The sequence below is a fragment of the Electrophorus electricus genome, chromosome 4, assembly GCF_041902795.1.
Source record: "Electrophorus electricus isolate QZ-2024a chromosome 4, ASM4190279v1, whole genome shotgun sequence".
NCBI classification, from domain to species: Eukaryota; Metazoa; Chordata; class Actinopteri; order Gymnotiformes; family Gymnotidae; genus Electrophorus; species Electrophorus electricus.
In genome coordinates, this window is record NC_137500.1 from 36,243,648 (window position 1) to 36,265,914 (window position 22,267).

The window sequence follows — 22,267 nt, forward strand, 5'->3', positions numbered from 1 at the left end:
GTATGTAGATGTGCTGTTCTTATGGAGACCTTATGTAGGTATGTGTGTTATGTAGCTGTGCTGTTCTTATGGGGACATAATGCAGAGTGCGCATTTTGCTTTCTTGTTTGCAGCCAAGCGATGCTCTAGTGGCCAGTTCCAGTGCGGTAATGGAGAGTGTGTTCCGCGTGGTTATGTCTGTGACCATGACGATGACTGCGGAGACATGAGTGATGAGCAGAACTGCAGTGCGTTCATTACTGCTTTCCTTACCATTCAGAAACACCAGGCAAAGTTTTAGTTTACCACCCTGTGCTCAAATGATTATGATGCCCTAGAGAAATGTCTGACTGTGAGTGCAACACTAAAACATTCCAATAGACTTACTCTATTGGACACTGTGGACACTACTGACCAAATTGTGGAAACTGGTAACACATAACATTCTTTAACAGCTTACCCTACATGTAGAGGGAATTACTTTACCTGCCCCAGTGGTCGCTGTATATACCAACTCTGGTTGTGTGATGGAGAGGACGACTGTGGTGACAATGCTGATGAAAGAGGATGTGGTAGGTTTCCTCTAGAAAACAATACTTTAAAATGACAAATTGTTGGGAAATTTAGAGTAGCACCATAACTGACTTTGTTATTGTTACCTATTACATTCAGGCCTGAAGTAAATGCAGAAGTGGGAGACATTTACATTTAGCTGACACTTTTATCCAAAGCAACTTACAATTATGACTGAGCACAACTTGAGCAATTGAGGGTTAAGGGTCTTGCTCAGGGGCCCAACAGTGGAGACTGGGTAGTGGTGGGGCCTGAACCAGTAACCTTCCAATTACAAGTCAAGTACCTTAACCACTGAGACACATAGTAAACTGCAGTGTGCTATATATGCAGAACTACATTTTGACTGGCTGTGACAAAGTATATTATGGAAACTGCAGTTCCTCGGCCATGGATTTGTATGCTTGCTGCGTACAGTCAGGGCTTTTCTCAACAATTCATGGTGCTCCTCCTGGCTCCTGATCACTCCAACCCACCCAAGCCCTTTAGAGCATCTCCAGATTGCTTTGAAGTGCTTGTGCTTTGAGAGGTCAGGCTGAAGACTGTAACCATGTGACCCTTTCAGAGCGGTTACTTTCAGGCTGGTTACTTCCCCTGATTTTTAAAGAGACACTTTTCCCCACTTGATAAAGGCCAAGCCATGCTGCTCTTCATTCCATGGCCGATAAGGCCGCTGTCCTCGAAATCCTCACACAATGTTTTTTTGTTGTTATCAAGCAATGGCTTTGTTATGTGCTCTGCTCCTCAGCTTCTTCTTATGGTGCCCCACTCTTTTTGTTCAGACCAGATTGGGAGCATTCAGATTGAGCAATATAAAGATATGGCAATAATCTAGAAACCACACCTTAGTGAACAGACAACTTTTTTTCACATTGTATTTAACGTAATTTAGTGGTTTGTGATGCCCCCTCTTGGTGTGGTCAACCATGGAAAACAATGTGATATACTTGATTTGAATATAGACATTTTTGTTTGCTACCGCAGATAATGTCCAGCATGAGTGTTACTCCAGCGACTGGCCATGCCCATCATCTGGTGTTTGCATCCGCATGGAGCAGCTCTGTGATGGAACACCCCACTGTCCTGATGGAGAAGATGAGACAAATTCTACTGCTGGACGCAACTGCAGTCAGTATCTCATTACAGCAGTTAGAAATCCAAAGTTATTTTACAGGTTAAAGATTGAATAATTTTGGGCTTATGTAAACTAAAATAGGTCTACATTAGTACGCTGCCCTTATTTGCTGGATATTTCATTTCGTTGCTGGTTAATCTAGACAGTTTAACAGTTTGTTAGTGAGCTGATGTGAGGTTTGAACTCCTGTGCTTTTTCAGGTATCTGGCGCTGTGCATCTCTGAGCTGTGAACATCGCTGTGAGGCCTCGCCAGAGGGTGGTACCTGCTCTTGTCTGCCTGGCTACGTGGTCAGCAGCAACAACAGTCGCTCCTGTATTGGTAAAATCGCAAGCTTTTGCAGGATGTTTAAGCTAGCGATAGTTTAACATTTCATGTTTTATCTAACAAAACTCCCATCACTGATATTCATACATAAAACTTAATAAAACATTTAAAATAGATAAATGTGTTTTGTAAAAAAAATTGACCAGGTACTTCCTAACAGAATACCGGCCTCAGTCAGCCCTACACTTTATCCACAATGTGTGTGGTGTTTTTTTTTATACTGTCTCCATGCTGCAGACTACAACGACTGTCAGGTGTGGGGTGTGTGTGACCAGCTGTGTGAGGATCGGATAGGTAGCCATCACTGCAGTTGTCACGAAGGCTATGTGCTGGAGCAGCAGAGGTACTGCAGAGCCAACGCATCCTGTGAGTTACTCTTAAGCACATATATGACACATAAAGCAGCACAGAGTGCGTATATCTGCTTGCTTTGAAATGTTTGTGAAGGTATCTAAAGTTAACACGTAAGGTGTTTTTATGGAGATGAAAGTTAAAGGCATAAATATATATATATATATATATATATATATATATATATATATATATATATATATATAATCTGTGACATATTATACAGGGAGTAAAATCCACCCAGTGAGCTCTGCCTTGCCTGTGTTTCCCTCTCACACCTCCACACACCCCCGCCTGCCTCCACCCTGTGATCCCGTGCTTGAGCTGCACCTGGGTACATTGCTCAGTCCATCATTTGCTTACATAGCTTAGTGCACAGAACAACAGCTGACCAAGAGATCCAATCCTCTGTGTAGGTCTGAACCAGTGAGCTTTCTAAGCATGGCTACTTTTAATTGCCTGCTAATGTCCAGATTTATTAGCATATGATTTTTAAAATTTAACATAATATGTGCACTAAGCAAGTTTAGCCTGTACTTTAAGTTTTAGTTTACCTCGCAATTAAGTTGATATTTACCTTGAGTTGCCTAAAATCCCAGGGTAAAATCTGGGTCCAGCCATAGCTATTGTTTTTTATGCCTGAACTCAAATGGATTACACAGTGAGTTTAAAGGAGTGATGTGGAGTGGATACCAAATTAAAAATTCAAATAAAGAACACTGGGAAGAGCCCAACCCCCACTGAATCATGACTGGGCTGGCATCATTCCCGATCATTCCTAATACACTTACTCATCCGGTCTGATTTCAATGCTGTTTAGACACTAGGGCTTCCTCTGGCTTATTTTTTTCTTATCCTATTGTAAATTTGATATATTTGATGTTTTTTTGTCATGGATTCAAAAACAATTGCTACTTGAGTGCTTTTTTTGCCAAGACTTGGTGAAGTTTTCCCTATTCACCCTGACTTTCACATTGATCTTCCTTAACAGATGTCATAAACATTCATTTACTGCATTCTTTCCAGTTTTCACTGTTATTCTGTGTAAGAGCCTAGTTTGATCTGAATGCTGTCATTTTATTAAAATCTTAAATGCCTACCTCACAGCCGTTCCTTTGGCAGGCACGTTGAGCTAGCTCCAGCCTCCTCTGCCAAATTAAATTATTTATGTCTCATATGTTACTCTGATTTAGCTAAAAATAGTTTTGTTCTAAAATTTCCTCTTGCTAAGAATTTCTCTTCTCATTTGTACCTGATTCACGCTGTCACTGCTGCTTGCCTTAGTGGGTGGCCTCAGAAAATGGAAGCATTTTGACTTATTTCTCATCATTATATGTTTGAAAAACCTCACAAACTCAGTGGCACTAACATGTATTAAAATGATGTCCATCTAGCTGGAGCAGCATCTTTGCTCTTTTCAAATGGAAGAGACTTGTTGGCTGCAGACATTCATGGCCAGAGCTATCGCACCCTGATTCACTCTCAGAACAGAGGAGTGGCTGTGGGAGTGGACTTCCACTACCAACTGCAGCGGGTCTTCTGGACTGACACTATTCAAAACAAGGTAACGGATGTCATGGGCAAATATGTTTATGATATCCCAGTGTTCCATAGAGCATTACATTTTCTGTGGTAGCCCTTTTCAGATCTGACGACTGTGTTTCTTACGGTTTTGATGCCTTTAATTAAGGCTGTGTTGTTGGCTCTCCATTTTACTGTATATTTGACTTGCATCCGTTTAAAGTTCTGGCATCCGACAAGGTTTCTCAGTTTGCACTGTTTTAATGAAGGATACTTCATAGATATCTGAGGTGTTAACCTTAACTGACTGAGTGCTATTGCTGTTAGATTTCTCATTGATAACAAAGCGCTTCATTATTTTTGCTCTCCCTTGGACATGCACTAGTGTTTCAGCCAGTATGCACGCACACCTCTCTCTTACGAACACACACACAGTGTGCTCTGATCTCAACTTCGCACAGCCTGGCTCGTCCTTGGCTAAACTCCCATTCAAGACCAATCCATCAAAACGAGTGTGTGCCAGTATGATTTCTACCTCCCCTTACCCCTTCTGAGGCTAGTGGAACAAAGCAGTTATAGAAAAAAAGCACCCAGTAACACCCCCACCTCAGGATCAGCAGGTCTGATGTTTGTCGATGTTCTCGAGTTGTGAAGGAAGTTGGCCACTTGACAGTGGAAAGGGAATTCTTTGACTGATGCCTGTAGATACTGCTAATACTGTACTGATGGTTGAGCTGCTTGGCTCCTGTATGGCTGCATTCACGCTGGCTGGATCTGATCCGTAACAAAGTCTACGTTTTTCTAATCTCCACTACGTTTCTGATATGTTAGAAAATGCTTGCATATTTCTGTGCAATTTCATGCAACCTTAGAGTTCTAGGTGACCATGCAGTATTCGTTTTCTCTGTGTCCGGTCTTTTTTATGCATTCCTTGGCTGACTCAGAAGCCTTTGTTTGAGCTCTTGGCTGCTCTTTAGTTTTAACTCCAGCCATGGAGATGAAAAGCAGGGGCATACCAGTGCTGGGGGTCTGTGATTAGTACCCCCCAACTCCAAGGAATGTCCACATGCTCGAGGCAGGGGGTCGGTGAGTGTGCCAAATCAGCAGACCCCTTCCACAGCTTATGTTTCCGTTAAACGGGTCAGACGAGAATCCCACTCCTGAGGACGTCTGGGTTTGGTTTCCAAACAGCAAGGCCTGAAAAGTGCAGTGGTGCCTTAACTTCTGTTACAATGCCAAGTGGTCCACCCTGAGAAACCGGTGCCATCTTGAAATCAGTAGGGCAATGGTTTCAAAGTACTGCCCCCATGGCACCACTTAAATGTTCCTGGACAGATAAGCTCGCTGAATGATACATATGTAACCAGAAACTGAACTCCATTATACCTGATTATTAAACTAGACAATATCATGCCAATCTTATCATAGACATTGGTGGAAATGATACATATTTTATGATCCACTTACCACATGTCAAGATATATTGTACACTGGAGACACAGGCATCAAACTGTCAAACAAATTTTAACAAGGAATCATTCTATCTTTTGGCCAGGTGTTTTCGGTAGACATGGATGGGTCACATTTACAGGTGATCCTAAATGTATCAGTCGACTATCCTGTGAACCTGGCTGTGGACTGGATCAACAATAAACTTTATGTGGTGGAGGGCAGTGTCAATCGAATTGACATGGTGGACCTTGATGGGAACAATCGTATCACACTCATTGCAGAGAACCTGGGAAACCCAAGGGGACTGGCCCTCGACCCAACTGTCGGGTGAGTCAATAAAAGACACAACCCAGTCTCTCAGGTGCACAAAATGTTGAATGAACTTCTAGAGTGTTCATGTGTAGACGTGGACTTGAATGAACACTTTAGTTGTTCATTTGACACTACAGGTGTTGATTATCACTGGGGATTTTACTGTGAAGTTTCTCCATAATTCTAACCCTGGTTATTGTAAAAGAAACCACAAAACTGACCTCAGATCAGCTTATAAGGTCCGCTGGCACCTCCTCTATCATCCTGTCTTTTCTAAGCAGGACAAAGTAATTAAATTGGAACAGCCATATACTATACTACTGTAAAGGATTAGCTGGGAGTAATAAGAAAAGAAGAGATGCACTGAAACCCAATATGGAATCCGAGCCAGACAGATCCTGCTTAATTAGGAAGTGACAATGTACTCAAGAGCAGTGCTTTTGATAAAAGGGTTTAGGGTATTAATGTCAAATGTGTTATGCTCTTCTGAAGGGCTTATTTGTAAATTCATTCTTTCAAAAATAAAAGTTTAAGAATAGCTAGTGCTCTGTGACTTGGATCTTGTGCCATAAATAAGTTTGTGCATAGGGCATATTTCCAGGGCTCACAGAAGGAACCCCCCCCCCCCCCTTTTTTTTTTAATACTGTAATGTGGATGTGTAGTTTAAGAGTAAATCTTTGCATTTTAAATATATCTTATAAATGTCTTATATACTAAATAAGGAAAATAATACTACAATAATATGTGCCTTATGTTTGATTTAGGTATCTTTTCTTTTCTGATTGGGACCCTCTGAATGGGGAACCTGGTCTGGAGAGGGCCTACATGGATGGCACCAACCGCTATGGTATTATCAGGTCCAAACTGGGCTGGCCTGCTGGGATCACACTGGACATTGTGACTAAAAGGGTGTACTGGGTGGACAGTCGCTATGACTACATAGAAACCACCACTTATGATGGCCTGCACAGGTATGCATGCAGTACAATGCATGCAGTCTCATTTCACCCACATCATCTTTTGACTAACTGCATATAATAATAACTGGGTTTCTGTTTGCCATTACCTCTGGATAAGTGGTAATATTTAATTAAACATTTAATTAAACATTAGACCTAATTAAACAAGGCTTTATTTTCATGCCTTATTCTTTCAGAAGTCTTTCACAATAAAACCTAATAAATCTAAATTCTCAGGGGTCAGCTACTGATTCTAACCCCAAGTAAAGTAAACAAAGCCATTGTCTGATTCATTTAAAGGAAAACAGTTGTGCATGGAGGTTCGGTGATCCCTCACCCTTTTGGCATCAGTCTGTTTGAACATACTGTCTACTACACTGACTGGACCAAGATGGCTGTCATGAAAGTTAGCAAATTCAGTGGAGGCAGCCCGCAAGTGCTCTATTCAACCTCTCAGACTCCATATGGTGTGGCTGTGGTTCATGCCTACAGGCAGCCCTACGGTAAGCCAGTTAACTCAATTCAATTCAATTTTATTTTACAGTACTTTTTAGAGCAGGCTTTGTCTCAAAGCAGATGTCTAGAATTAGTGCTGTAACCCACCAAAGCTATAATGTTAAAATACTATAATCAAATATTGTCCTTATGGTCTTTTATATGAGTCTGACTTTAGACCCAAAAAGAATCTGGCTGTCATCATGTTTATAGCCTTCAGTGTTATTCCACGGACATTTCCACAGACATTTTGATACAGTGGGTAAGTTATAGAAGTGGTCTATGTGATGTTTTGTGTTTGTGTGTGTGTGTGTGTGTGTGTGTGTGTGTGTGTGTGTGTGTGTGTGTGTGTGTGTGTTGCCAACAGTAAGTAACCCATGTGGGACAAACAAAGGAGGCTGTGAACAGATCTGTGTGCTGAGTCACAGGACTGATAATGATGGTCTGGGATACCGTTGCCGGTGCCGCCTGGGTTACGACCTGCACGCCGATGGCAGAAGATGTGTGGGTAAGATAGTGACCTCCGCTTGCTGTCTGTCATTTTGCTCCACCCTATTTGTGGATTTATCATCTAAGAAAGGAGAGCCATTATTCAATTTCACTATACATTTAATGGCCAATATCATTTGCTCACATGATGCAGTGGAGATAAGGGAATTTCCAGGGTCTTCAGCATCATTGGGGCTGTACAGCAACAGTGTCTGGGGAGGACTAGAATAAAGCTCAGATGTAGCCTCCTGCGGTTTTCATTCTAGCACCTTTCAGATGCCTTGCCCTGCACATTGTCTTGCAGCTGTGAGGCAATATTTGCTGTTCTCCAGTCAGCTGGCAGTGAGAGGCATCCCTTTTAACCTCTCCTCTCAGGAAGACATCATACTCCCCATCACTGGCACACCATCCTACTTTGTAGGAGTGGACTTCAGTGCAGAGGATAATTCGATCTTTTTCTCAGACACTGCCAAGGACATTATCTACAAACAGAAAGTGGATGGGACCGGTAAGAGAGTTCAGTATGGGTTGAAAATAAATGACAAAAGTAGCTAACAAAATACCCCCACCCCCTGCTCTGACAAATTAGCCTTCCTGATCTGACAAATTCCCTTCCTTTATCAGGAAGGATTGTGGTGCACATTTAGAAAATGCCTTAAACATCTTCCAGATTTTCTACCTTTACCCAGTGCTGATGATAAATATAGGTCATGGTAGGAGACATTTTAGTTTTTTGTTAGCATCTGTAATATTGTTTTGCCTGACCTTTGGCTTGTGATCCTGCAGACCTTATACATACTCTGCTGGAATCTGGCTCTTTGCAAGGGAGGGGAATGTGAAGACAAATACAATTTTTCTTGTTTGAAGTAAAACGTTCATTTAGATTGTAAAACTGATTTTAATAGAAGGCAGTGGTGTGCTTTTGCAGTTACTTTGTGAAATAAGCTCATGACTATGTAATTATTCTCTCTATATAACTATTTCACTATTGTAATCTTCTTTGATCCCTAAAGAGAGGGAGGTACTTGCAGCCAATCGGGTAGATGGTGTGGAGGACCTGGCTTATGACTGGATATCAAAAAACCTGTACTGGACTGACCCACGCTACAGGAGTATATCAGTCATGAAAGTAACGGACAAGTCAAGAAGAGCCATTGTGCGCAACCTGAACAACCCAAGATCTATAGTGGTACATCCAATTGTCGGGTGAGTTTTAATGGGTCATGCTGTGTTTAGCTAGATTGGTGTAATTATCTGTCCAACACTGTTCTATTATAAAAAGTAAAAGTGAAAATAATTAGTTTTCTAATTTGTAGTCATAAATTTCTGTGTGAAGCCTAAACTAAACAAAAATTTCCATGCGAAAATAAGTGTGGTGATAACTGTGGTCAGAAACCACAGCTAATGTGGTTCAAATGTCAATTGAAAACACAATTGAATGTGCAGGTCTGAGCCAGGAACAAGGCTCAAGAGGCCTAGCTTTCACTTTGGCTCTGTTTTCCTACACCATGAAAAATCCTTAGCTATCTGGCCATTTGTATCCAGTCACACCTACCATAATGCAGGAGGTGCCTGACCATTCATAGATTGTTCCTACTTTGAACCTGGGCAGATAAAGGGACTCTTTATACAGCGGTAGTGGGACATTTCCAATGGCTTCAAAGTCATAAGGTCTCAGGGCCCAAGAGGTGAGATTAGTGCTGCATGAAGGCTAGTATTGTAGTTTCTACTAAGAACTTGGCTTAAGAGAGAAAACCCTGCAGAGTTTTTGAATAACCTGTCAAAACATCTTAGGATAAAAATGAAAAACCTAGCTGACAGTTCTACAAAAGCATCCCTGCACAGAAACTGCTGTGGTCAGAGGTTGGAGAGTTAAAAGAATGTAAGGGCAGAAAGTTCCAAATAATTTTAGTTTTGGGTCTGTGTGTTCATGTTCTCATCTATGTGTGTTTTTGCCAGTTTTATTTTCTGGACTGACTGGTACCGTCCAGCGAAGATTATGAGGTCCTGGTGTGATGGGTCACATGCCCAGTCAATTGTAAACACCACTCTTGGCTGGCCTAATGGTCTCGCCATTGACTGGAGGTGAGCCAAGTCATTAAACCATTACCATGCTCTATTCAAACATGCTAGTAATGCCAAACAGACAAGGGTCATCGCTATTTTGATTCATAAAAGAACAGTTACGTCCTGATCTTTAGAGCCTTACATTTGTGCCATGCGGCCTGTTGAACATTTATTGTTTGCTCCTCCTAAAGCTAGTTAATCTCCTTAGAAACATGATCTGTTATAATCCTGTTTCTCTGAACTTTATCCTAAAAGCTACCTCTCTTTCTCTGTGTCTGACTTTTCTCCCTAGTTCAATGCGTTTGTACTGGGTGGATGCTTTCTTTGATAAAATTGAGCACAGTAATTTTGACGGTCAGAACAGATTGTCATTGGATCGTATCACACAAATGTCCCATCCATTTGGACTTACTATTTTTGGAGGTGAGATTCTATGAATCATTTACATAATTATAATCAGAATGATCTTATTGAAAGATGTCATGAGTATAAAGATTTATTATAATAACATTGTTACTATTACAGTAATAAATATTATTGCAACTTATTATAAATAAGTTGAATTGTATTGAATAAAATAGGTGTATCATGACTAAAATATGCCCTAAACATTGTAATTCTGCTAAATTCTTATTATGTACAGTGTATGTGTTTGTACGTTGTGGAGCCTTGTAGTTCAAAGGGAGGAAGGTAAAGAATCTAGGACAAGAAGTTAAACTCTGAGATTAATGTATGTGTCTGCTGTAGGTTACGCATACTTCACTGACTGGCGTCTAGGGGGGATTGTCCGTGTTCGCAAAACGGATGGGGGAGAGATGATGATTATCCGACGGGGGATCAGTCACATTATGCATGTCAAATCTTTCAACGCTGACTTGCAGACTGGTGAGGGGAGCTTTCATCCAATCACCATCTACCCCCCCCCCCCCCCACTCTCTCTCTCTCTCTCTGTTTGGCTCTCTCTCTCCTGTGAAGTTTACATGCAGAAGGTTAGGGATAGCTAACCTTTAAAGATTAAACATTTCCACAAAAGTTTTGTTTAATTAGTACTCTACTTCATAACTGATATGAATAGGCTTGCAGTATATGAGCAATGTAATGGGCATTTAACATGTTTAGTTTTTTGAGAAGCACTGTTCTCATGTCATACGTGTCACACAGTATTCTGCATATTTACTGTGGTTTCTCAGGTTCAAACTTCTGCAACAGGCCTTCGAACCCTAATGGGGACTGCAGTCACTTCTGTTTCCCAGCCCCTTACTCCCAGCGCATGTGTGGCTGCCCTTACGGAATGAAGCTGTCACCCAACCAGCAGACATGTCTCGAGGATCCGTCCAACGAACCACCTACGCTGCAGTGTGGCTCCAACTCATTCTCCTGCTCAAATGGGAGATGTGTCCCTCAGAGCTATCGGTGTGACGGCGTTGATGACTGCCACGACAACAGCGATGAGGCCAGCTGTGGAGCTAACAGTAATAAATTTACACCTGATACTTCCAGTTTTCTGTACAATGCGTAGCTACAGTAGGGGAGATTAAATGTGAGGAAAGGGCACTTTCCTTCTATTTTTGCTTATATTGTTTCCTGTGTTAACAACATGAATGATGACCCTCTGCTTGGCCCTCTCTGCTCATTCAGACAACACCTGCTCCTCCAGTGCTTTCACCTGTTCCAACCAGCACTGTGTTCCTAGGAGCTGGCACTGCGATGGCTACCGCGACTGTTTTGATGGCAGTGATGAGAGAGAGTGTCCTACGCAGGTTCCTGGCACATGTCAGGCTGACCAGTTCAGCTGCGCCAACCACCGCTGCGTCCCGCGCACCTGGCTCTGTGACACCGATAACGACTGCGGCGATGGATCTGACGAACTCAATTGCGGTAAGAAGCATCTGGAAGTTCTGCTCTGTTTATGCCTGGCGTTTATCGGAGCATCCACCTTCCTGATGGTTTTAAATTTGATTGATTGTTAGATGCTATAGGGACATGCCACCCGGGTCAGTTTCAGTGCCCTGACCACCGCTGTATTGACCCAGCCTATGTTTGTGACGGAGACAGAGACTGCGTGGACGGGGCTGATGAACAGGGCTGTGGTAAGAGTCATTTTGCTCCTCGAAACATTGTAAATGCTAAACTCCTGAAAGAGCAATTTAGCCTAATAAACTGTATGCCTAATTTAAACAAAGCTCATTCACTTTAGTACTGTGTTTTTGGTCATCAATTCTGAAATGTTCTTTGTAAATTGAATGCTGTGCTGCAGTATACAACTGCACTGGCTATGAGTTCAAGTGCGCCAATGGACACCAGTGTGTGAACGCCTTCTACCGCTGTGATGGGGTTTTCGATTGCAACGATCATTCGGATGAGTCTGATTGTCGTGAGTGTAGCACGTTTTGTGACTCGTTCCGGTGTTATTCATGCAATTACTTTACATTCTGCAAAATCCTGAAATCCTGACAATTAAGATGTTACGAAGCACCCACCTTCAATAAAAATCAAATAAAAATGAATAAAAATTAGACTGTGTCCTTTGCCCATGCAGCAACCAGGCCACCGGGCATGTGCCACCACGAGAGCGAGTTCCAGTGCCAGTCCGATGGCAGCTGCGTGCCAGCCGCCTGGGAGTGCGACGGCCACCCGGACTGCGAGGACGGATCTGACGAACACCGCGTTTGCCCCCCACGCACCTGCCCCACCTCGCTCTTCCGCTGCGACAATGGCAACTGCGTCTTCCGCAGCTGGCTCTGCGACGGTGACAACGACTGCCGGGATGGCAGTGATGAGCGCGACTGCCCCATCCCACCGTTCCGCTGCCCTAGCTGGCAGTGGCAGTGTGCGGGCCACAGCGTGTGCGTCAACCTGAGCAGAGTGTGCGACAATACGCCCGACTGCCCGAATGAAGCAGACGAGTCCCCCCTCTGCAGTAAGTCGTTAAAGTTTGGCTTGCTGAGCTCTAAGGAGACACCCAGGCCTGCACTAGGACCAGCTTGCCAATATTGCGAAACTGGTTGCATGTGCAGCTTCTGCCAGAAAAGTGAAAATGTCCCTGATCCCAGGCAGCCTACATTGTTTTACTCTTTAATGAAACTACAACTACATGTCCTATGCAATGAGCTGGTTCAGGTTATTTCACTTCTTTTGTACTATAATCCACTGTTCACAGCAGGTATCATTAGGCTACACTCCCAAAAGCATAAGACAACAGACTGCAATCATCACTGTCACAATTAATTTCAGGCTTTTGAAACACGTATTCCTTAATGATGGAATGAAATCAAGTTTCTTGATATACTGATTAAGGAAATGTACTTTTATTCTTGAATGTTTTTGAAATATTGTTTTTTTTCTATGATGTTTTGTATTGTTTGGTAATTACGAAATCAGAAATCACTGGAATTAATGTTTGTTTTGTGTGAATAATATTTGGTATTTTCTGCCGGTGTTACATAATATATGGGTTTGAATTATGCCTCTGAGGAATCTTCAGGTGTTTCGAATCCTGCATGTGTGGCTGTGATCTAGTAATTAACTTTAAAGTGATCTGTGATTTCCCTTTTCCATGCACCCCTTCCTCACTGCTCTCAGATGAGCCTTTACCAGGTAGGCCAAGTCTTCAGTCGCTCACAGTCCTCTGCATGTAGCACTGGTTTTCCGCTCTCTGTCTCACTGTGCTCACTAACTCTCTGATTTTACACTGAGTGTTATTGAACCTGTAATCGTTAAGTCTAGTACATTGAGTAAATAATATTCTACCACAGGAATATAAAACTTTGTATTAACTATATTAACTGGCATGGAACATACTGTGCGAAAGACTATACGTGAGATTGAAAATGTAACTAAAAAACAAAACTATTTACTACTATTTTAAGTAGCAGCACTGATGCAATGGCCATTCAATAATTTCAAGAATTATTTATTTTTTTATTTTTTTGCCCACTGTATAGATCAGGAGAGTTGTTCTGACCACAACGCAGGCTGCACTCATGGATGTATCCAGGGTCCATTTGGGGCTCAGTGCACATGTCCAGTTGGCTACCAGCTGAGTAACGACTCAAAGACGTGTGAGGACATAGATGAGTGTACCCCTCCTGGCCTGTGCAGCCAGCATTGCTTCAACGAGCGAGGTTCATTTCGTTGCCACTGTGAGGATGGATACATGCTTGAGGCAGATGGACGAACGTGCAAAGCCTCAGGTGTGTGTGTGTGTGTTTGTGTGTGTAAGTGCATGTTTATAAGTGTGTGCATGCACGCACACGTTTTTGCATGTGTTCCTACATATCCGTAGGTGGCCAACTAAGCAAGACAGAAAAAGAAAGAGACACTTACAATCAGATATATGCATAGCTTGTGACATTTGTGGTAATAGTAGAGGAGATATCAGTGGAGTGGAGCCATGCTTGATCTGAGAGGAGCTGCTGTCTGCTGCTGCTGCTGCCTCCTGCACTCTGCCCTCTGATCTGATTACTACAGATAAGACAAATAACATATATGTCAGTCAAAAACTTTTACATGGGGTAATTAGGTCTTAATCACCAGACAAAGGGTTGTTTATGAGCTGTCCTACTGACATAGACCCATCCACCAGAGAGATAACCTGCTTAAAAAATGCTGTCATTTGATATCCCTTCCTTTTTTCTCCACATTATTTTACCACATAGCTTCTTTTTGTGCTTCTGTGAGGCTCATTCATTGCCGTTTGCATGCTGTAACACCCAGACTGATAGCAAGGATGTCAAAAATGTGCCTTTGTAATTCTTTGTATAACAGAGATTTGATTTTCCCAATCTGACAGGATCTCGAGAGGCCATTCTGCTGGTGGCCAGTCGTAATCAGATTATATCTGATGACATCTTCTCGCAGCCGAACATGGTGCGCTCCATTGTCAGAGATGGCCGCAATATTGTGGCAGTCGATTTTGACTCTGCGACTGACCGTGTGTACTGGTCAGACACCACCCAGGACCAAATATGGAGTGCACACAAGAATGGCAGTGACAGGACTGTGGTAAAGATTCAGGAGTTTCAAGTTTTAAAAAGCTCCAAGTTATTGACATGAAACACATTTCCTTTTGGATTTGCTTCTTAGAATTCTTGTGATGTCCTACAAAACAGACTTTATGCTCGATATGCTCTCTGTACACTTGCAGATCTTTGACAGCGGTGTGACAGTCACAGAAAGTCTTGCAGTTGACTGGGTAGGAAGAAACCTCTACTGGACAGACTACATCTTGGAGACCATAGAAGTGGCCAGGCTGGATGGCTCCCATAGGACAGTGCTCATCAGTGTCAATGTCACCAACCCCAGAGGTCTTGTGCTCGACCCCAGGAATGGGTAAGCTCTTTGATATACAGGTGCAATAATTTAGCAAATTACAATGCCAGCATGATTGTGCTGTTAAAACAAAAGGGAGAAAAATATTCCTTATGTTTTGGAATGTACGCTATACACTGGTATAAATTAGATTTTTTTTTTGTCTGTTAAGCTACATTAACATTTAAAGGGGACCAGTTATGCTTTTCTTACTAGAATACATATGCTAGAATAGAACTACATGTATCAATGTTCTAAAAAACATTGTTCTCATACTGTATGATCTCTTTTAGAGATCATGTGCCAGAACTGCATCATCCTGTAACAAAGAAAATGTCTGAAAAGTGTTTTCTTTGGGGGCGAGAGTTACGCACTTTTGCGTGTACTTTGGACTTTGTAATTTTGTAGACCGTTTACATGCACAAGCAAATAAAATACACCAAAAGGAAGGGGAAAAAATAGAAAAGCATAATAGGTAATAATAGTGAATAAAAGATGAAAGCTAATTCTTCTGTGGGTCTTAGTGTTCATCTCATGTTTTGGACGGACTGGGGGAGAAACCCTCGCATTGAGAGAGCTAGCATGGATGGAAAGCTGAGGACCCCCATCATCAGCAACAAGCTCTACTGGCCAAATGGCCTGACCATAGACTATCCAAACAGCCTTCTCTACTTCGCTGATGCTTACCTGGATTTCATTGACTATTGTGATTACAATGGGAACAACCGGAAACAAGTTCTGGCCAGTGATCTGGTGAGACATTCTTTTGGGTTATTTACTTATGTGTATTTCGTTACACTCTTAACCCATGTGAATAAATTTCGCTTCTTGTCTCTCAATAAAAAGGTACTGCAACACCCCCACGCAATTACCATTTTTGAGGATTTTGTGTATTGGACCGACAGATACGTCAACCGCGTGATCCGGGCCAACAAGTGGCACGGAGAGAACCAGACGGTGATGCTGTATAACCTGCCCCAGCCCATGGGCCTGGTGGCAATGCATCCAGCCAGGCAGCCGGCAGGTATGACTCAGTATTTTCAACCACCTGACCAAACAGTCCTGGTTATGTTTCATAAGCCAAACTGAAGTGCAAAAAGAATTGCCTGTAAGATTTGAAGATGGGATGTGTGGGTAATTGGGTTTTAAGATTGATTTGAAAAGCCATGGCTCTTTGTGTAATCTGATGTACAGAAAAAAGTTGTTTTCAGTGTGGGAATTTGGTAATGAAACGTTACCCCTGAATGAGCTGTATGACCATGAAATGTGCAAATGTGAAAGTGTGCCATATTGTGTTTTTTGCTTCTAACCCATACAATTTTCTTTTTGACTTTTCTCATACCAGGTGACAACCCATGTGCAGTTAGCCCCTGCACCCACATCTGCCTGCTGTCTGCGTCTGGCCCCAGGTTTTATTCCTGTGCCTGTCCCTCAGGCTGGATACTGGCAGCTGACCAGCTCACCTGTGTTAGAGGTATAACATGCAAAATTGCATGTTTCATATATATATATATGGCTTTTTAATATATTATTAAATTAGATTATTATTCTCTTTTAAAAATACATTTTGAATTCTTGAATGTTGCTGTGTCTTTCACTTTGGCCTCACTTTGGTTAATCTCCTTTTCACTGACTGAATGGAGCAGTCTTTAGGGACAATGGATATGTGTCCCTCAGGAAGCACATCTTGTCAACAGCAGCCCATTTTCATTTTGCCCCATGATCTCTCCCTCTCTGAGGGCAAATATTTACAATCAGAAAAGCTCTTAGCTCATCTTATGGTTATGGTTGAATACAGACTAGAGAGCTTTAATCTTAAATCCAGTGGGTCCTCTTTAGGGCAATCATCCAGCTATGCTCAGGTTTCAGCTTTTGTCAACGATGTCAAGCACATTTTCCCCAAAGAGATGAAAGATTACCTCAGACTTAGAATGAGTGTGTCTACTGATCCTAATCTCTGATGACACAGCAAGACTTCAGGGAGAATACAGACCAACTTTGTGACAATCTTTCAAAATTCTGGCAACTGATAGCCCATGCTGCAGTTTAAGCCTTGTGCATCAGTATTGCAGGCTCTGAATGGTGATTTCATGCATTAAATTGTGTTAGGGAAGTATATGTTATAAAAGTATCAATAGCCCTGGCACTGTATGTGAATACAAACTGCAAGTGATACATTTTTATTGAAATCAAACAGCTCAGCGTATGATATGGTATATATTATCTTACAGTGGATGATCCCTTCCTGGTGGTTGTTAGGGACAGCATCATTTATGGTATCTCCCTCAACCCTGATGATAAGGGCAATGATGCCATGGTACCTGTTGCTGGGCTGCAAAATGGATACGACGTGGACTTTGATGATGCTGAGCAGATGATCTACTGGGTTGAACATCCTGTAAGCATGAGAACGAAGCTCAGTGATTAGCCAAATACAAATCAAGTTTACCGTGTAATGTAATTTTTTTTTTCTTTGATGTTAAAACTTTTGTAACTGAGGTTCTAACTCCAGATCTACTGACCCCCTCCCTTTAACCTGATGACCTCTTTCAAGTGTCTCTACAAAGCCCCCCACTTGCCCTTATAAGTGCTGGCTATGCATTCACAAAATCATTTACAAGCAGTTTGAATCTGTGTATGAGCTGAAATAACGAGTTGATTTCAATTTCAATTACTTTCATGATTTCATGATCCATTTTTCTATACAGGGAGAGATCCACAGGGTCAAGTCAGATGGCACTAACAGGACTGAATTTGCCCCAGCGGCCATCTTGGGATCTCCAGTGGGATTGGCTCTTGACTGGATGACTCAAAATCTATACTACACCAACCCATCCTCACAGTCCATAGAGGTGATATAGCCTTCGTATCTTACAGCCAAACATATTTAAGATCTCAACTAAAATCCAAGAGCCATTCAGTTTAGGATTTATAGGTAAATTCCCAAAGCAGGGTTTTGCTTTAAAAAAAAATTGTCAAGAAGAAGATAATAACCACTGTACATAATATATTGTGCAAGTTTTTTGGAACTATTTGTTTAGGTACTGAGGCTGAAAGGAGACATGCAGTACAGGAGGACTCTTATCACCAACAATGGTACTACAACTGGTGTGGGCACCCCCATTGGCATAGCAGTGGACCCAGCGCGTGGGTAAGCCCCAGTTTAACAATGCTCTGGTACTTACACTTATATGCTGAGTGGTCACTTAAATCACCCACTTAGCACACCGATGCACTGCCAGGAACCATTGCATGTCTTGCATGCATTGGGTGTCTTCAGTTCTAAGGTTGCAGTGACATCAAGAAGCTGTGCTGAATGCAGTAATGACTTAAAAACAAAAAAACAAACCAAAAACGTTCTAGATGTTGTTTCAGGCAGATAGTGTTACATCAACCAATATGACAACTCTCTGCGGACTGTGTGCACCCTGCGTGTGTTCCAGGAAGATGTACTGGACAGACCAAGGTACAGAGAGTGGCATTCCAGCCAAGGTAGCATGTGCAGACATGGACGGCTCAAACTCAGTCACTCTTTTCACCAATAACCTGGAGCATGTGGAGTTTATCACAATAGACATAGAAGAGAACAAACTCTACTGGGCTGTCACCGGGACCGGACTGGTTAGCCGCAACTACATCTACCAGCATTTAATATGCTATATTTATTGATATTGTCTTTACTCATGACTTCTTTGATACCAAATTTGATTTAGAATGTTTCGATTGCTGCTGTAAACCTCTAAACAGATTGAGAAAGGGGATGTAGACGGGACGAACCGCATCACCGTGGTTTCTGGCTTGTCCCGCCCCTGGGGCGTGGCTGTGCACGGACCGTACCTCTACTTCACTGACAGGGACTTTGAGGTGATTGAACGCGTGGACAAAGCCTCAGGATCCAACAAAATTGTGTTGCGCGACAACATGGCTGGTCTGAGAGTACTGAAAGTGCACTACAGAGAGAGTGAGTGACAATCATTACGAATCTGTTATCTAGTTTTAGAATCTTATCAATAGCCTTTTTGGCCCCTAACCACACCCCTTCCCTCCAAACACTGACTGCCTTGCGTCTGTCTTCGGAAGTTATCTTATCTGGGATAGACATGTGGCAGTTACCAGGGAGGAATGGCTTTAAATGAGGTATAACATTACCAATTTGTTCTTCTCGGTGGTTGACTTTGTGCCAGGAAGAATCAGTGTTCTTTTGTTCCATTGTCAATGGACAGGTTCATTCCTCTGGCACAGAACAGTGCTTTTTGTGCAGCCTTGTCCAGTTATAAACAGGAGAAGCCAGGGAAGTTGAGACAAATACTCATAATTGATCACATTTGTAGTGGTATTGCTGCAAATGGTTATAAATGAGCTTGTCTGAAACATCCCGGAAATGTATTGCATAGGCAATCTCTCTCTCTCTCTCTCTTTCTCTCTCTCTCTCCTCACTCTCTCTCTCTCTCTCTCTCTCTCTCTCTCTCTCTCTCTCTCTCTCTCTCTCTCCTCACTCTCTCTAGCTTCTGCAGGCACTTCTAATGGCTGCAGTAATAATGTAGGCACGTGTGAGCAGCTGTGTTTGCCTCGTCCTGGAGGTTTCTTCTCCTGTGCCTGTGCTACAGGCTTCAGACTCAGCGCTAATAACAGGAGCTGTGCTCCCTACCAGTCCTTTGTGGTCATCTCCATGCTCACTGCCATCAAGGGCTTCAGTCTGGAGGGAGCTGACCATTCTGAGGCAATGGTTCCAGTGGCAGGGAGAGGTGGGTGTTTTAAATAGCTGAGTGGATAGCAATGATGGTTGGTTTACTATGTACTATTATAGAGTTATTTTGTATAATGGAGTGCAGAGTTAGCTGAAATGTGTTTCATCTAAAGCGGATGATTTATTTAAAGCTCTTTTTTTTTGTATGGTGATGGAGAATTATTTTTGTTAAGTAAACTGGAAAAAAAATTCAGCTTGAAGCGAGAATTTTTACTTTTTATTCTGTGGAGACTATGCACTAAATATATATATCGAAAAGGCTGCAAGGTTTCATTGCAGTGACCTGAAATGTGCTGTTTTCTGTACAGTTTTGTAGCTGCCAAGTCTTAATATCGCCAATGCAGCAATATTTGTGTGTGTGTGTGTGTGTGTATGTGTGTGTGTGTATCCTGTAGGCCGAAATGCTTTGCATGTGGATGTGCACATGCCTTCTGGATTCCTGTACTGGTGTGACTTCAGCAGTACTGTTGCTTCTCAGAATGGAATCCGCCGGATCAAGCCAGACGGATCAGGGTTCCGTAACATTGTCACCTCTGGGATTGGACGCAATGGGATCCGAGGCATCGCTGTGGACTGGGCTGCAGGTACAGGAAATTATTTTGATCCTCCTTTGTGCTCTGATGATGGACCACAATCAAAGTTTATAACATGCATTAAATAACAGACTCTGTACCAATTACCTGTACCTACTCCTGTGTATGATTCTGGAAGCTGCAAATGATGTGAAATTCAAGCTGCACAGAATAGCAGGAACATTCCAGAAGAGTTCAGAGTTCTGAGTGTGGGTAGGGTTTGTGTGCAGGTGGATCCAGTGCATAATGATTTTAATCAGCTTTTCAGTGAGATCATGGTGCTGAGTGCCTATAGCTATAGATGCCTTTTTACAGTGTTCAAGATAAGCTCACAGGTGGAATAAACAAAACACAGGACAATTGTTCCTAAAATTGCAAATATTAGTTTTAAGGTCAAATGAATGTATTGGCTTTTTTGACTGTTGACAAAGATTATTTTATTATTTTATTTAGTTATTTATAAGGATAATTGTGGCAGTTAGTATTTAAGGAATAGAATGTGTTAATAGCCATTCTATTCCTTGATAAATATTGTCAAACCACACTTTGGACATTAAGGATTTTATTTAAAGAAGTGACCAATTTGTATACATTTTCTCTGTATTTGGACAGGAAACCTATACTTCACAAATGCCTTTTTGACAGAGACATTCATTGAAGTCATTCGCCTTAACACCAGTTTCCGACGTGTCCTCCTGAAGACCCAGGTGGATATGCCTCGACACATTGTAGTGGACCCCAAAAACAGATACCTGTTCTGGGCTGACTATGGGCAGAACCCCAAAATTGAGCAGGCTCACCTAGATGGTACAAACCGGACTGCACTGGTCTCCTCTGGTATCATCACACCCAGAGGACTGGCTCTGGACCACCAGAATGGATACATTTATTGGGTGGATGACTCACTGGACATGATTGCCCGAGTCCGGCCCAATGGAGGCGAAACTGAAATTGTACGCTTTGGGAGCCGCTACCCCACCCCATATGGCATCACAGTGTTTGAGAATAAGATCATCTGGGTTGACAGGAACTTGAAAAAGGTCTTCCAGGTCAGTAAAGAGCCAGGAAATACTGACCAGCCAATAGTGATCAGGGACAACATCAACATGCTACGAGACGTTACCATCTTTGACCAGAGGATGCAGTCCATGTCATCCCAGGAACTGAATAACAACCCCTGCTTGATGTCCAATGGAGGCTGTGCTCATTTCTGCTTTGCTCTGCCAGGAACTCAGACTAGAAAGTGTGCCTGTGCCTTTGGGAACCTGGCTGTGGATGGCACAAGCTGTGTGGTGTCCCGAGATGATTATCTCATATACACAACAGAGAGCACGGTGCGCTCACTACGGCTGGACCCCGAAGACCACTCACTGCCCTTCCCAGTGGTCAACGTGGCCCCCACATCTGTTGCTCTGGATTACGACAAGATGGACTATAGGCTCTACTTCACCCAGAGCTCTGGAGCAGGACAGAGCAAGATCAGTTACATTAGCTTGTCATCTCCCACCTCACCTGCTACCATAGTAGCTTCAGGTACATTACATTACATTATACGACACAACTTATTTATTTCCCCATAGTTTGCTCTTTTGTGGTGAGAACATGTTTTTTTTGTGTGTGTCGTACTTGTATTATTAAGAAAAAATAAATAGTAATTATTCATTTTGTCATAATTAAGAGAGTGATAATTATATTCTGTGATAATGTTAGTAGCACAATCCACAAACCAATTTCTTTGGTTGGTGCTGCTCAGACTGATGTAAGCAGCACTTCTTCTAGGGTTTGGTCAAATTAGTGTAGGGGTATAGAAAAAAAAATGCAATCCTTGCTTTCTTAGTTTACAAAAAAAAAAAAAAAAAAAAAATCTACAGTCATTAATCCAGGAAATGCTACTCATATACCTTGGCCATAAACTTAAAATGGGATTTAATGATCAAGTTCAATTCCACTTGTTCATTTAACCTAAACCTTATACAAA

At 42.3% G+C, this 22,267-nt stretch overlaps 1 protein-coding gene across 8 annotated transcripts in view; it reads left to right on the plus strand.

The window, feature by feature from the left end:
- The window catches only part of lrp2a (low density lipoprotein receptor-related protein 2a), a 54,392-nt gene that overhangs the window by 8,955 nt on the left and 23,170 nt on the right, over positions 1 to 22,267 (plus strand). For 6 of the 8 annotated variants that reach the window (XM_081713550.1, XM_081713551.1, XM_035522824.2 and 3 more), the window contains 35 exons: positions 114 to 227; positions 435 to 551; positions 1,537 to 1,680; positions 1,888 to 2,007; positions 2,251 to 2,379; positions 3,759 to 3,928; positions 5,441 to 5,664; positions 6,415 to 6,621; positions 6,910 to 7,112; positions 7,472 to 7,612; positions 7,898 to 8,101; positions 8,607 to 8,799; positions 9,553 to 9,678; positions 9,953 to 10,083; positions 10,408 to 10,545; positions 10,851 to 11,132; positions 11,299 to 11,538; positions 11,631 to 11,750; positions 11,918 to 12,034; positions 12,200 to 12,580; positions 13,243 to 13,257; positions 13,605 to 13,853; positions 14,453 to 14,664; positions 14,807 to 14,991; positions 15,495 to 15,723; positions 15,817 to 15,994; positions 16,316 to 16,444; positions 17,202 to 17,368; positions 17,679 to 17,822; positions 18,012 to 18,121; positions 18,414 to 18,591; positions 18,718 to 18,931; positions 19,476 to 19,715; positions 20,113 to 20,301; positions 20,902 to 21,822. In XM_081713550.1, coding sequence (XP_081569676.1) covers positions 114 to 227; positions 435 to 551; positions 1,537 to 1,680; positions 1,888 to 2,007; positions 2,251 to 2,379; positions 3,759 to 3,928; positions 5,441 to 5,664; positions 6,415 to 6,621; positions 6,910 to 7,112; positions 7,472 to 7,612; positions 7,898 to 8,101; positions 8,607 to 8,799; positions 9,553 to 9,678; positions 9,953 to 10,083; positions 10,408 to 10,545; positions 10,851 to 11,132; positions 11,299 to 11,538; positions 11,631 to 11,750; positions 11,918 to 12,034; positions 12,200 to 12,580; positions 13,243 to 13,257; positions 13,605 to 13,853; positions 14,453 to 14,664; positions 14,807 to 14,991; positions 15,495 to 15,723; positions 15,817 to 15,994; positions 16,316 to 16,444; positions 17,202 to 17,368; positions 17,679 to 17,822; positions 18,012 to 18,121; positions 18,414 to 18,591; positions 18,718 to 18,931; positions 19,476 to 19,715; positions 20,113 to 20,301; positions 20,902 to 21,822 — 6,861 coding nt within the window. The remainder of the gene's footprint in view (positions 1 to 113; positions 228 to 434; positions 552 to 1,536; positions 1,681 to 1,887; positions 2,008 to 2,250; positions 2,380 to 3,758; positions 3,929 to 5,440; positions 5,665 to 6,414; positions 6,622 to 6,909; positions 7,113 to 7,471; positions 7,613 to 7,897; positions 8,102 to 8,606; positions 8,800 to 9,552; positions 9,679 to 9,952; positions 10,084 to 10,407; positions 10,546 to 10,850; positions 11,133 to 11,298; positions 11,539 to 11,630; positions 11,751 to 11,917; positions 12,035 to 12,199; positions 12,581 to 13,242; positions 13,258 to 13,604; positions 13,854 to 14,452; positions 14,665 to 14,806; positions 14,992 to 15,494; positions 15,724 to 15,816; positions 15,995 to 16,315; positions 16,445 to 17,201; positions 17,369 to 17,678; positions 17,823 to 18,011; positions 18,122 to 18,413; positions 18,592 to 18,717; positions 18,932 to 19,475; positions 19,716 to 20,112; positions 20,302 to 20,901; positions 21,823 to 22,267) is intronic. The other 2 variants (XM_081713552.1, XM_027021121.3) reach the window with 1 other exon arrangement.